Source organism: Cyphomyrmex costatus, unplaced genomic scaffold (assembly GCF_001594065.2).
Source record: "Cyphomyrmex costatus isolate MS0001 unplaced genomic scaffold, Ccosl1.0 scaffold220, whole genome shotgun sequence".
Lineage (NCBI taxonomy): Eukaryota > Metazoa > Arthropoda > Insecta > Hymenoptera > Formicidae > Cyphomyrmex > Cyphomyrmex costatus.
The window spans coordinates 6,320-19,587 of record NW_017276258.1 but is presented as its reverse complement, the minus strand read 5'-3'; the positions used below and the strand labels follow the sequence as shown (position 1 = coordinate 19,587).

The following is a 13,268-nucleotide window of genomic DNA, read 5'->3' as shown; positions in this document are numbered from 1 at the left end:
TTATTATAATTTGCACTGCAAGAAACGAGCGAAATTTATTAACAAAATATTTAATTAGCAAAATACGGAAGTAGCATTTTTGTTTTACAATAATACTGCCTTTACTATTTTTATTATAATACTGATGCTAGAGGAAAAAAAATATTGTTGAAAATTGTCTGCATCTCTATTTATGTATATGTATTTTGTGTGTGTGTGTGTGTGTGTGTGTGCGTGCGTGCGTGTAACAAGATGTATATACAATGTATTTAATATCGATTAAGAGTCTCGGTTGAAACGTCCGTATATTCTAAAATAAAAACATGTTATATTTAGAAAGTATTATACACAGAAGATCCACTATAAAAATCGATTTACCTTTAAGATGGTCATTGAGTTCAAGCTCGCTAGAGCTGCACGTAAATCCTGAAGGTTTAACACCATTAAAAATCTTAATAACGCTAGGTTTCAAGTTATGAAAAATTAATGGTTGGCCTCGTTTAGTAAAATCCTCTATTAAAGTTTTGATACCCTAAAAAAGCATATATGTAACCAAAAGAAAGAGACGTGAATATTATGTCGGCACCGTGATATTGGCACCGCTCCAACTCATTGTCAAGATAGGGCACTAACAATATAGGAGTATTACATATATTACATAAAAAAAGTCGTGTTTTATTCATATAGAAAATTAATTTAACTTTTTTTCTGTAACATTTATTCACCTTTGCAGCAGTGAAATCAGCAGCCTGGATATGTGTACAATCTATTACAACAGGTACGGTGGTACCCTCTCGTAATCCCTGCTTACTGATGACGGCTCGTACGTACTCAACACTTGGAAATACCAGACTTCGGTCCGGAGTTATGACAAGATATTCAAAACCACTGATACTCTGTACAAATGAAAAAAAGACAATGTTTTTAAATTACAATTCTGTTGCAAAAGATATACTTTAAATTCATTTCAGCTATTTATTTTCGGTTATACGAGGGCAAGTCTTAGAAAATCAGAGAGCACTCGTAGTGTCATGTCACATTACTTTTGGACAAGTAGTATTTTTCAGCTAATTACTGTCAAATTTTTAGCGGAATTCATCGAGAGGTTTTATTTCTGTAGACGATTAAAGCGAACAACCTTTGTATTTTTTGCAAAATGGAAAACAACGAGTTTTGTGCAGTGACCAACATCTACATTTGAAAGGTTTAACAACGAAAGAAATCAAAGCCGAGTTAGATTAAGTTCATAGCATATCTGCACCAGCGTTCGCGACTGTATACAATTGGGTGAATGAATTTAAACGTGATAGTACATCCACATGTGATGCACATCCACATACAATTGGCTGTATACAATTGGGTGAATGAATTTAAACGTGATAGTACATCCACATGTGATGCACCTTGTTCGGGACGTCTAATTGAGGCTGCTACGCCAGAAATCATCGATAAAGTCTATGATATTGCTTTGATCGACGAGTAAAAGTGCGCGAGCTTGTTGAGGCCACAGGCATACCATATGGCACAGTGATTTCAAAAATGATTTTGCATGAACAATTGGGTATGAAAAAGCTATCGGCAAGATGGGTGCTGTGTTTGCTCATATGTGGACCATAAGCGCGACCGTGTGACGATTTTAAAATAATGTTTGGAGATGTTTCAACGTAATCCAGATTAATTTCTGCGTCGATTCATTACTGTGGATGAAACATGGATCCATTACTTCACACCCTAGACGAAGGAACAGTCAAAACAATGGACTTCATCGGGTGAATCAACTCCGAAGAAAGCGAAGATCGTAAAGTCGGCCGGAAAGGTGATAGCCATAGTTTTTTGGGATGCAGGCGGTATATCGATAATTCATATCGATTTCCGTTGAAGCAAACAATTAATGGTGATTACTATGCAACCTTATTGGACCATTTCAACATTTTAAAGATAGAACGTCCCCATTTGGTGAAGAAGAATGTGCTCTTCCATCAAGACAATGCACGGGTTCACACGTGCCCGGAACCGATGGCCAAATTCAACGAATTCCGCTACGAATTGCTTCCCCATTCAGCATATTCGCCAGATTTAGCTCCTGCGACTATTTCCTGTTTCCAAACCTGAAGAAATTCGGAGGAAAGAGATTCACCATCAGAGAGCAGCTCATCGCCGAAACAGAGGCTTATTTTGAAAGGTTGGACAAATCATATTATTCGGACGGCTTGAAAAAGTTCGATCAAGTGTATCGAGCTGAAAGGAGACTATGTTGAGAAATAAAAATGAATTGATAAAAAAAAGTGTTTTATTATGTTTTTCTAAAAACTTATTGACTTGCCCTCATACATTTTTAATTACTTATACAAAGCTATAAACGTACCGTAGCTTTATGGACTCGTAACGTCGGTCTGGCCGAGGCATAAAGTAGGAATAAAAGATTTATACCGATGCCAATTACAATGCCCAGTTCAAGTCGTATGAAAAGACAACATAGAAATGTGGTTATGGCTGGTATGAGATCAATTTCTGAAAACGACGATGCAGTTTGTAACATAATCTCTTATCAAGATAGATAAAATAATTAAGTATGTACAATAAAATAATTAAATATAAACAATAAAATAAAGTATTGACAACATACATCTAAATAATTCTTTAATTTAATTTTATTTCATTAACTAATTTTATATTATATTGACGACAATGTATATTTCTCACTTTAGACAATATCACAAATTCTATATTTGCATAGAAAACAGGACAATCAATTCTTAGAAACAAAATAGTCATACCAGCATAAATCTATATCGCATTATGTTTCTTTTGCTATAAGAAAATGTGTTAATTCAACGATAACAAAACATATCTGTAAGAATCGCTGAAGAAGGAACCATGAGTTCCGAAACGTACGATATTATATTATATGAAAATATAATTTAGTATTACTTGATAAGAATTAAACAATGTTTAGTCGAAGTTTCCTTAATTAATTCTCCTACTTGCACAATTTTTATTTTATTAGTTAGATTTCGCTCGTTTTTTTGCAATGTAAAGTATAAAGAAAAAATGGTCTAAATCGAGCAGTAATAAGATTTTAATATATGGTAGTTTTTGTAACTTATAGTATCATTTTGGAAAAAAACACAAATATTTATGTTTTTTTAATTATTGTACATTTTTTTTCCATATTGATACTATAAGTTCCAAAAACTACCATACCTATATTAAAGTCTTATTACTGCTCGATTTAGACTATTTTTTTCTTTATACTTTGCATTGCAAAAAACAAGCGAAATCTAACTAAAATAATAAAATAAAAATTGTGCAAGTAGGAGAGTTAATTAAGGTAACTTCGACTAAACATTGTTTAATTCTTATCAAGTAATATATTTATGCTAACATGAATGAAATTATTAATTTTTGTTGCTTAACGTATAGGAAAAAAATTTATCGAGAAACTAGAAATTTTACTGTGAGCAATTTTGTCGGTTGAATTAATCGTCAATTAAAATGAAGTTAATTTCTCATTAATAAGTTACTTAATTATTCATTAATAATAAAATGTGTGATTATGTGCTAAAATAACAAAAAATAATAATTAACAAGTATAATCTAGATTTTGGGAACTAATACATAAACCTAATTATAATATAATGATATTATATTATTTATATATACATAAATATACACGTAAATAACCGAACAAAAGTAATTAACGAAAAACATCGTGTGTATGTGTTGAAGGTGAATTCTCTCTGAAAAAGAGAATTCAATTTTCTAATATTTTCTTATAAAACTATTTTATGTATTTATTTAATTGAAATTGTGTATAAAAGTTTTAATCAACTCTTTTATTTTGCTGTTATTGTAGCGTTTGGTGTTAAACAAGAGAAAGCATACTTTTGCTTCGCCATATTGGTTTCACCACCTGAAACTCCACCATAAAGACAACCGCGGCAATTATGACGGCTGCCAAGGCAGCCTTGGGTATGTAATACAAATAGGGTGTGAGGAACTGCAACGATATGAGTACTAATAGTCCAGTGTATACTCCACCAAGCGTCGTCTTTACCCCAGACGAGTGGTTGACCGCACCTCGGCTGAGGCCGCCGCTCACGGGCATTGATGATACAAACGATGATACCACGTTGCACGCACCCAATGCCAACATTTCTTGAGTAGCATCTATAGATTTACCCTCAGCTATGAATTAAACCAATCAATTCAATTCAATTATTTTGAAGGTAAAGACACATTTCGGTAATTATGCAAAATAACGGATCCGATGACTTTGACCTTGACATATATTGTTAAGGTTATGACCCTGAGTAACCTACCACAGGTTTCACTTGGCGGTCAACCTTCGTTAAAAAGTTATTAACATAAAAGATTAAAAAAAAACGTACTATTGCTACTATACATATATGATATTAAGTACTATTCTGTATCTCTTCCTGCTTACAAACATTCAACTTTCCACGCGAAGCGACTCTCACTTTCTCATCCCCTGCAAAAGGGCGTGCGACTTTCACACGATTTCGACCTTCCACGCAAAATAAAAACTACTTCAAACCAAAAAATGGGTTGAGTTAGGTTATTTTTTACAGTAGTGGAGCCTTCCCTCCGCAAGGGGAGGCGGAATCTACTGCATTCACGCGAAGCGATTCTCCTCTACAAAGAAGCTCGCAACTTCCATGTTGCTTTATGTTGTAAAGTGTATAGCGGGAAGCACAGACATTTACATACCGCATAACATATAAGGCATAAGAAATTCAATCAATGAGAGTTCTTTATTTCATGGAAAGGAAGGAAACGAAGGACTTTAAATGGTACATTTTCTTATGCATTATGCATTATGCGAGAGTCTGTGCTTTCCGTCTAGAGGCCGCAGTACAGGCTCTCGCATAACGCATAGTGCATAAAAGAATCAATCAATCAAAATTCTTCTTTTCCGTAAAATGGGAGGAAAAAAAGGTTTCTGATTGGTTGATTCGCTTATGCACCATGAGTTATGCGTTATGCAAAAGTCTGTACTGAGCCCTTATGCGTGAATACAGTAGGTTCCGCCCCCCCTCCTATGGAGGATATCCACTACTGTTAAAAATAACATAACCCAACCCATTTGTTGATGTGAGGTGGCTCTTGTTTCGCGTAATAAGTCGAAACCCATGTGCAACAGTACAATTATGGAAGTATGTTTGCATGGAAAGTCACATGACTGTACTGTTGCATGTGGGTTTCGATTTTCCATGCAAAACGAAAGCTACCTCATACCAAAAAATGAGTTGGATTAGGTGATGTTTTTTTAGTAGCGAAGCCCCTCCCCCCGCGAAACCTACTGCCTCTACACACTTTTCAAACGTTTATTTAAGTGTATATAAAAGCAAGGAATTAATTTAAGCAGAACCTTTTGTTAAAATAACTTTTTTACAAAGGACGGCCGCGGGCTAAAACCTTTTGAAAGTCACTTGGGGTCATAACCTTCACAACATATATCAAGGTTAAAGCATCGGAGAGTGGTTCGTTATACTAAATTTACCATACGTATAATAAACGTACAAAATTGATTTAAATTATTTATTCTATTTATTATACAGGGTGATTTAGAACGATCCCGTGTCTTTGCAAAGACGTGTTCCTGACTGAATTCTGAGACTTTTTCTTTACGAAAATTTTATCTAACGCTTACGTTTGAATTATTAAGAGATAAAGCTAGCGAATTACGAGCCGTGCATAGAAGGTAAGCAGGGACGGCGCACTCATCGTCCGATGCGAGAGAACACGAGGGTTACTAGTTGCGATCAAAGACATAGAGTTATTCTTTAATTTAATTTAATTTGGTTTAAGGACACACACACACACACACACACTCTCTCTCTCTCTCTCTCTCTCTCTCTCTCTCTCTCTCTGTCGCTTACCTTGCAGAGATTAATTGTCTTTATACTGTTTTAACTTGATGAATAACTTTCACAATCGGAAGAACTAGAAAAACAATACTAAGACACTTCACGTTCCCTTGTGACAAACTAACATCAAATAATGAAACAGGAATTCGTTTTTCTTTCAAAATTAGTGTACCTAAAACACTTTCACTAGTTGTAACACTTCCACTGATTTACTAACGCATTTAATCGATACTTGTCGACACCACACGGAACGATTCTATCGATTTATCATGATTAATTAATACTGGTTAATTATTCATTTATAAATCACTTGTAAGAAATGCGTTACATACATAATCCGACATACATAATCTTGTTGCCAGATATTATTCTGGAATATTCTATGAATTAGATTTTTATTAATTTGTAGTATTTAAAAGTTGAGATCTGTATAAATTTTAGTTGACGGGGGCTCTTTAGGACTCCGCCCCTGTATAGCATCGCTTGCACCGCTGAAACCGCACGCGTTTATGGCTAGAGATCCTCGCTAGTTTTTATACATAAGTTTTATCTGAAGACAGTAGTTCTTTGTGTGAGGACAAAGGCTTGCTCATATGATCTGACATAAAGACTGAGCCCGATGACAACAATCAAACAGGTTATGCTTTTACGAAGAAAATTAAGAATAGACATAAACAGATGAAAACATATCCTGTTTAATTGTTGTCATCGAGCTCAGTCTTCACGTCGAATCACGTCGGGTTGTGTATGTAACGCTTTTTTAAAACATGGCGGGACGAAACGCCATCCTGTGATATTCTTCACTATCTTATTTTTCATAATTTTAAATTATGTTTACTTTAATATTAAATTTTAATATATGTCTTTCAACATATTATTAAGATCTAATATGATGCTGTAGGCATCGAAATTTGTTAGATTGATTGTCAATTTAACTAAAAGTGATATTACCGAGGTAGTGAATATGCTAAATCCACCAGGGTCGGGGGGGGGGGGGGGACTACATACTCGGTATATAAAATTCACATGTTTATAATAAACACTAACATCCTGTTTGCAAGACTCGATTAGGCATTTTCAATTTTCACTTGATTTTTAATATTTTTTTATTTGTTTAGGCGTCTCAGTTATGGACCGGAAAGCTAAACAAATTGATCTTTGTTTGGCCGTTCATATAGCAGCACATACAGCCGTAAGAAGCATAGACCATTTGGGCGAGCTATTGTCAGTGCTAGGAAAAGGCTCTGCACTGGAAAATATTCGGATCCATAGAACCAAGTGTTCTAAGTTAATAAAAAATGTAATTTCACCGGCTATGCTCACCGAATTGATAAATGATATTGATAATCAGAAATTTTCCCTTATAATCGACGAATCAACTGATGTATCCGTCATTAAGTACTTGGCGTTTTGTGTTCGATACTTCAGTCTGAAACGCAAAAGCATAATCACTGATTTTTTGGGCTTTGTCGAAGTCGAAAGAGCAACTGGAATAATATTATGTAATTCCACAATTGAGTATCTGACAGCCATAGGCCTTGACTACAAGAATGTTATTGGCATTGCGTCAGATGGTGCTGCTAACATGATAGATGTTGAGAATGGCTTCTTTAAATTCTTTAAAGATAAGGTATATAGTTACTGTCGACACAACGGCAACATATGAATCACATGTCGCCGTATAGTGTTTCTATTCTAATTATTCTTTGCTTGTTTCACAGGTACCAACTGTTCAGCTGATTAAATGTTCTTGCCATTCTCTACATCTTTGCTTATCAAAAGCCGCTGAGCAATTACCCGCTGATCTTGAATTTTTGGTTCGGGAATCTAGAAACTGGTTTGCCAATAGCCCTTTGCGACGCATTCAGTATGAGTCTCTGTATTCGGCTATCAATAAAGGAGATATGCCTCTAAAACTAGTACAGTTGGTGAAGACTCGATGGTTGGCCTGGTCGAAGGCTATTAATGTACTAATTGAACAGTGGCTAGAATTGAAAACTCACTTCAATATCCATATACGTAGTCTTAATCCCAGTGATAAATGCACGGTTGGAAGAAAATTGAGAGAACTCTACAACGATGAAACAAATTATCTATATTTGCTTTTTATTAAACCAATTACAAATGAGTTTAATAGGATCAATCTAAAATTCCAGCTAAATTCTACTGAAGTGAGTACAAATCGATGTTTAAAATTTTCAGCATAATTTAATTACCGAATTACTGAAGTTATTTCGTTCACGTTTTAGGTTACAAAGCTGTTTGTGGATCTTCGAATCTTATTAGTATCATTAGTGCGTCATATTTTGAAACCCTCTTTCATTAAAATTAACAATGAAGGGAAATTTCTCACAGCTGAGGCCTTTGAATTGCTACGCAATGCGCTGAATAATCCGGAGGCATATCTACCTCTCAATAGTATTGACTATGGAGCATCTTTCACAATCCATCTAGGTAGAGTTAACTTGCCTTGTGAGGTATTGAATGACATGAAACAAAGATGTGTCAATTATTTATCTGTGCTTTGCAAACAGCTTGTCGAACGTTTACCCACAAACATTAATCACTTCGAGACACTCCAATACCTTACTCCAGATGAATGTTTAAATCCTTGTCCTAACAGAGTAGATTTTTTCAAATTACCCCTATTTTTGACAAGTAAGTTTTGAAGAACCAGTTTTTAGACTTTACAATTTCCAATAGTTCCTATAGGTTGTAATAGTGATTGTTAATGTCTAATAATTCATTTTAGTGAAGGATGATATGTAGTACGATTATCCATATGATGTTACAGCGATACATGAATGTTTACATAAAAAATACTTAGTGTGATTCAATTATATTTACAGATCTGAACGATGACGTAGATGTACTGAAGACACAGTGGGATAAGCTCAATATCATCGATTTCAGAAGTCACTTTGACGACATGATCCCACAGAATTCCGAAAAGTTCTGGATTGGAATTCTTGACTATAAGGATTCATCGGGATGCGCGGTGTTTTCGGAAATCGCAAAGTTTGCACCACGGGTACTAAGTCTGCCTTTTTCTAATGCGTTTGTGGAAAGAACATTTAGCTTCATGAATGCTATCAAAACAAAGGCTAGAAATAGAATGTCAATAGAAATTTTGATGGCAATCATGAGAGTTCGAATTTGGTTTGCTCAGACAAACGAGTGTTGTAACAAATTCGTACCAAATGATAGAATGTATGAGCTATTTACATCACAGATGTATGTAGAACTGGAGCAGGTTGCTACAGTTGATGGTGAAAACGAGGACGTTTCGATTTTGACGAGGCCCTGGAAATTTTTCCAAGAGAAGATGAACTGATTATATAATAATTGTCGAACATGCTGTACGACGTAGGTCGATTGAGCAAAAAAAAAATAAAAGTGCAATAATCGTGCCAAATATTTTTGTACTAATAGCTGTGATGTGGAATAATAATAAATAATTGTCATGTAACTGTGTTATTAGAGGTAGTGTGGGAAATAAAGGAAGAAATATACGTTTAATTATTACTTTACATCGCTTGTTGTCTAATTCATTGCATACACTTCCTTTTTTCTTTTTGCTCAATCGGCGCATTTACCGCATTTGGCGATTTTGGGCGACTTCAGCGCGCTCGGTGTGCGATACGACGTACTACGTATCTGGCAACCCTGTCTTAGGAAGTCAGTCTTATTGCGACTCTCCTGGGGTACGTTCCAAAATTCGACTCTGTTGCTGGATTCACACTGCATCCAATTTTCGTCGTACGACGACTCTGCAACTAATCAGAAAAATCGTATCATCGATACGAAGCAAAATTTTGTTTTCTGATTGGTTGCAGAGTCGTCGTACAACGAAATCGGATGCAGTGTGAATCCAGCATATCAACTCTGAGTATCTTTCATCCTTGTTGTTCGCCGAATGTTGAACAAAGATAAAAGATACTCGGAATTAACAGAGTCGAATTTCGGAACGTAACCCTGTGGGATGTACGCGATTCTTTAACCTTGTAATTTTAATAAAGTTAGTTGATTAAGAACAAACCAATGTTCGTCAACGGCTATCCATCGTGATTTACAACCATCCCTACAAATTTGGGGGCTCGTCCGGGATCGAGCTGTATGAGGAAAACGACACCGAGTAGTGAACAAAGACGACGACGCTACGAAGAAAACGACGCCAAGCAGTGAGCAAAGACGACAACGCTGCGAGGGAACAACGACGCTGAGAAGACGACGAGGTGCGACGAAAACGACGCGTACAACGAGGTACGAGAACGACGCATACGACAAGGTACGACGAGAACGACGTGTACAACGAGGTACAAGAACGTCGCGTTCGACGAAGTACAACGAGAAAGACGCGTACAACGAGGTACAAAAATGACACATACGACGAAGCACGACGAGGACGCGCACGGTAAGGTGCAAGAGAGAAAGACGAAAGACGAGATAAGGAAGAAGGACAAAAGACGAGACGAAGAAGAAAGACGAAAGACGAGATAAAGAAGAAAGATGAAAGACGAGACGAAGAAGAAAGATGAAAGACGAGACGAAGAAGAAAGACGAAAGACGAGACGAAGAAGAAAAACGGAAGACGAGACAAAAAAGAAAGACGAAACACGAGACAAAGAAGAAAGACAAAAGTGCGAGGAAGAAAGAGGATAGAAGAGGCGAAAGACATTAAAGGAATATTCGCGAAGGCATAGAATGTATAATTGCAAGGCTACCGAACGTGGGCATCGGCCATATTGCTTATGTTGTACATTGCTCGTGCCGTTCGTTTTGCTTTGGTGTAAACTGAAGATGGTTTGACGTAAATAATGGAGACCCTCAGGCAGATTAGGCCAATCGCCGATAGAATTCGGACATTATCGCGCCCAGCCATACGGTGCATATACATGCACTCTATCAGCTCGTGTTTGAGAAGAGCGGAGGTCGCACCAGTCGCAAGCAGATGCGTGCTTTCCGCGGCTTTAGTTTCAAGAACACATCCGAGGAGTTCCGATTAAAACTTGAGTACGCAGTCGCGTTTTTGGTCGGAGATTTAATATCTATGTGTAATATTCTCGGTCTAGATTACGCTGGCACTAAAGAGGAGTTGAGATTAAGAATAATAAGAGCACTCTCGAACATCAGATCGTTAGCGTCACCTGAAAACGACGATACAGGTGCCGATGAGGAATCAGCGGAAGAATTAGAGGAGCAACAACGACAGAGAGAAGATAATAATGGCCAGGTTGACAACGTGAATGTTTCTTCACTTGCAATTAGTGATACCGGCTCTAGACACAATGAACAGGTGCATCCAAGACAGAGAGAATGTGGTAACACAAAGATTACGTTTAGTTTCAAAGACGTTGAAAATACTATTCGTCCATTTGATGGAAAAGAGCACTATCCAATAGAGAGATGGATAGCAGACATTTGAAGACATGGCAGCCTTGTTCGAGTGGAACGACACGCAAAAGTTGGTTTTTGGCCACAAATCGCTTAAAGGATTGGCGTTTGTACAAGGATTAAGCATCACTCAATCCTGGAAAAAACTCAAAGCTGCGTTACTGGAAGAATTTAGTCTTAAAGTAACTAGCGCAGACATACATCGCGGGCTTGCCAGAAGGAAATTGAAGAAAGATGAAAGCATACAGGAGTATTATTTAGCCATGAGGGAGCTGGCTTTGCAAGGTGAAATTGAAGTTATCCAATATATCATCGATGGTATCCCTGACAGCAGTTGCAAGATGGTGTTGTACGGGGCAAGAAGCTATAATGAGTTTAGAGCACGACTTCTCACATTCGAGAGGATACAAAAGAGAAATCCTATTATGAGTAAGAGCCATCCGAAGAAAGAAGCAGTAGGTAAGAGTACGAAGGATGATGTCAGATCATCGAAGGAGGAACGGAAGCAGACATCGAAGGTGACAAATCGTTGCTATAATTGCGGTGAGAGCAGACATAGGTCACACGATTGCAAGTTTAAAGAAAAAGGTAAAAAGTGTTTTAGTTGCAGTAATTTCGATCATGAGTCAAAGAATTGTCCTCAGAAAAAAGATGTTTCGACGACAGCTAATATTCTCATGAAACTTGTGCATGTAAGTCGAATGTTCAAGGAAGTCACAATAGAGGATAAAAAATGTCATGCTTTATTAGATACGGGTACCACCTTTCTATAATGCGTGAAGATGTTCTTACATCAATTAACATCTCTGAATTACAGAAATCTGAAGTGCTCCTAATGGGTATTGCTGAGGGTCAAGTCAAGACTCTTGGACACTTCCAAACTATAATTACGATAGACAATTTCGACTTTCCTTTGACATTCCACGTGGTTCCTACTAATTCTTTGAATATTTCTGTAATATTAGGCACTGACTTTGTTAGTCAAGCTGAAATAAGGATCGATGAGAATGGCGTCACGGTTTATAAATCTAGTGTTTCAATGTTCTTATCTCAAATTGTATTGCAACCGGAGAAGAACGAGGAGGGTCATGTAGATGTAATGATAGATCAGGAATCTAAGAGTACAGTAGAAAACATGTTATTAACATATGAGCCTAATAACCCGTACGAAAAAAACCTTCAATTTTGGGCGTTAAACACTCAAAAAGAACACTCAAACTTTGGTGTTAAACACTTTAAAAAACACTCAAATTTGGGTGTGATTTCGGACCGTCAATTGAAGGTTACACCCAATTGAAGGTTATTCGTGTAGAAATTTAGAGAGGGTTCCGTTAGCGCACGGTGCGATAGCGCACGTCCCGATAGCACACGTGAAATTGAAATTAATTCCCGATAGCCCACGTCCCTTAAGCACACGTCCCGATAGCGCACGAACCAAAACGCGCTCCAACCCGATAGCGCACGACATAAAACGCCAATTTACCCGATAGCACACGTCCCGATAGCACACGTCCCGATAGCGCACGTCCTGATAGCGCACGTCCCGATAGCACACGAAGCAAAACGCGCTTCATCCCGAAAGCGCAGGACATAAAACGCCAATTTACCCGATAGCACACAACCCGATAGCACACGTCCCGATAGCGCACGTCCCGATAGCACACGAGCACGTGTTTTCCCGATAGCGCACGTCCCGATAGCACACGAAGCAAAACGCGCTTCATCCCGATAGCGCACGACATAAAACGGCAAATTACCCGATAGCACACGACCCGATAGCACACGTCCCGATAGCGCACGTCCCGATAGCACACGTCCCGATAGCACACGTCGATGTCCGTTATTGAGAAGCGCACGTTTTCCCGATAGCACACGTCCCGATAGCACACGTCCCGGTAGCGCACGTCCCGATAGCGCACTGCCCGATAGCGCACGTCCCGATAGCGCACGTCCCGATAGCGCACTGCCCAATAGCACACGTCCCGATAGCACACGTCCCGATAG

The 13,268-nt window shown here is 37.7% G+C and overlaps 2 protein-coding genes across 2 annotated transcripts; one reads left to right on the top strand and one right to left on the bottom strand.

The window, feature by feature from the left end:
* Window positions 1–242: 242 nt before the first annotated feature.
* Window positions 243–4,877, bottom strand: LOC108773794 (sodium-independent sulfate anion transporter). The gene is made up of 6 exons (XM_018539729.1): window positions 4,859–4,877; window positions 3,865–4,167; window positions 2,345–2,490; window positions 705–875; window positions 358–511; window positions 243–289 (listed from the first exon to the last, which is right to left on the bottom strand). Exons 1-6 carry the CDS (start codon window positions 4,875–4,877, stop codon window positions 249–251), a joined length of 834 nt encoding a protein of 277 aa, XP_018395231.1. The 3' UTR covers window positions 243–248.
* Window positions 4,147–9,204, top strand: LOC108773793 (uncharacterized). Its single transcript, XM_018539728.1, has 6 exons — window positions 4,147–4,208; window positions 5,562–5,704; window positions 6,989–7,500; window positions 7,592–8,041; window positions 8,120–8,324; window positions 8,720–9,204. Exons 3-6 carry the CDS (start codon window positions 7,000–7,002, stop codon window positions 9,202–9,204), a joined length of 1,641 nt encoding a protein of 546 aa, XP_018395230.1. The 5' UTR covers window positions 4,147–4,208; window positions 5,562–5,704; window positions 6,989–6,999.
* Window positions 9,205–13,268: the final 4,064 nt, after the last annotated feature.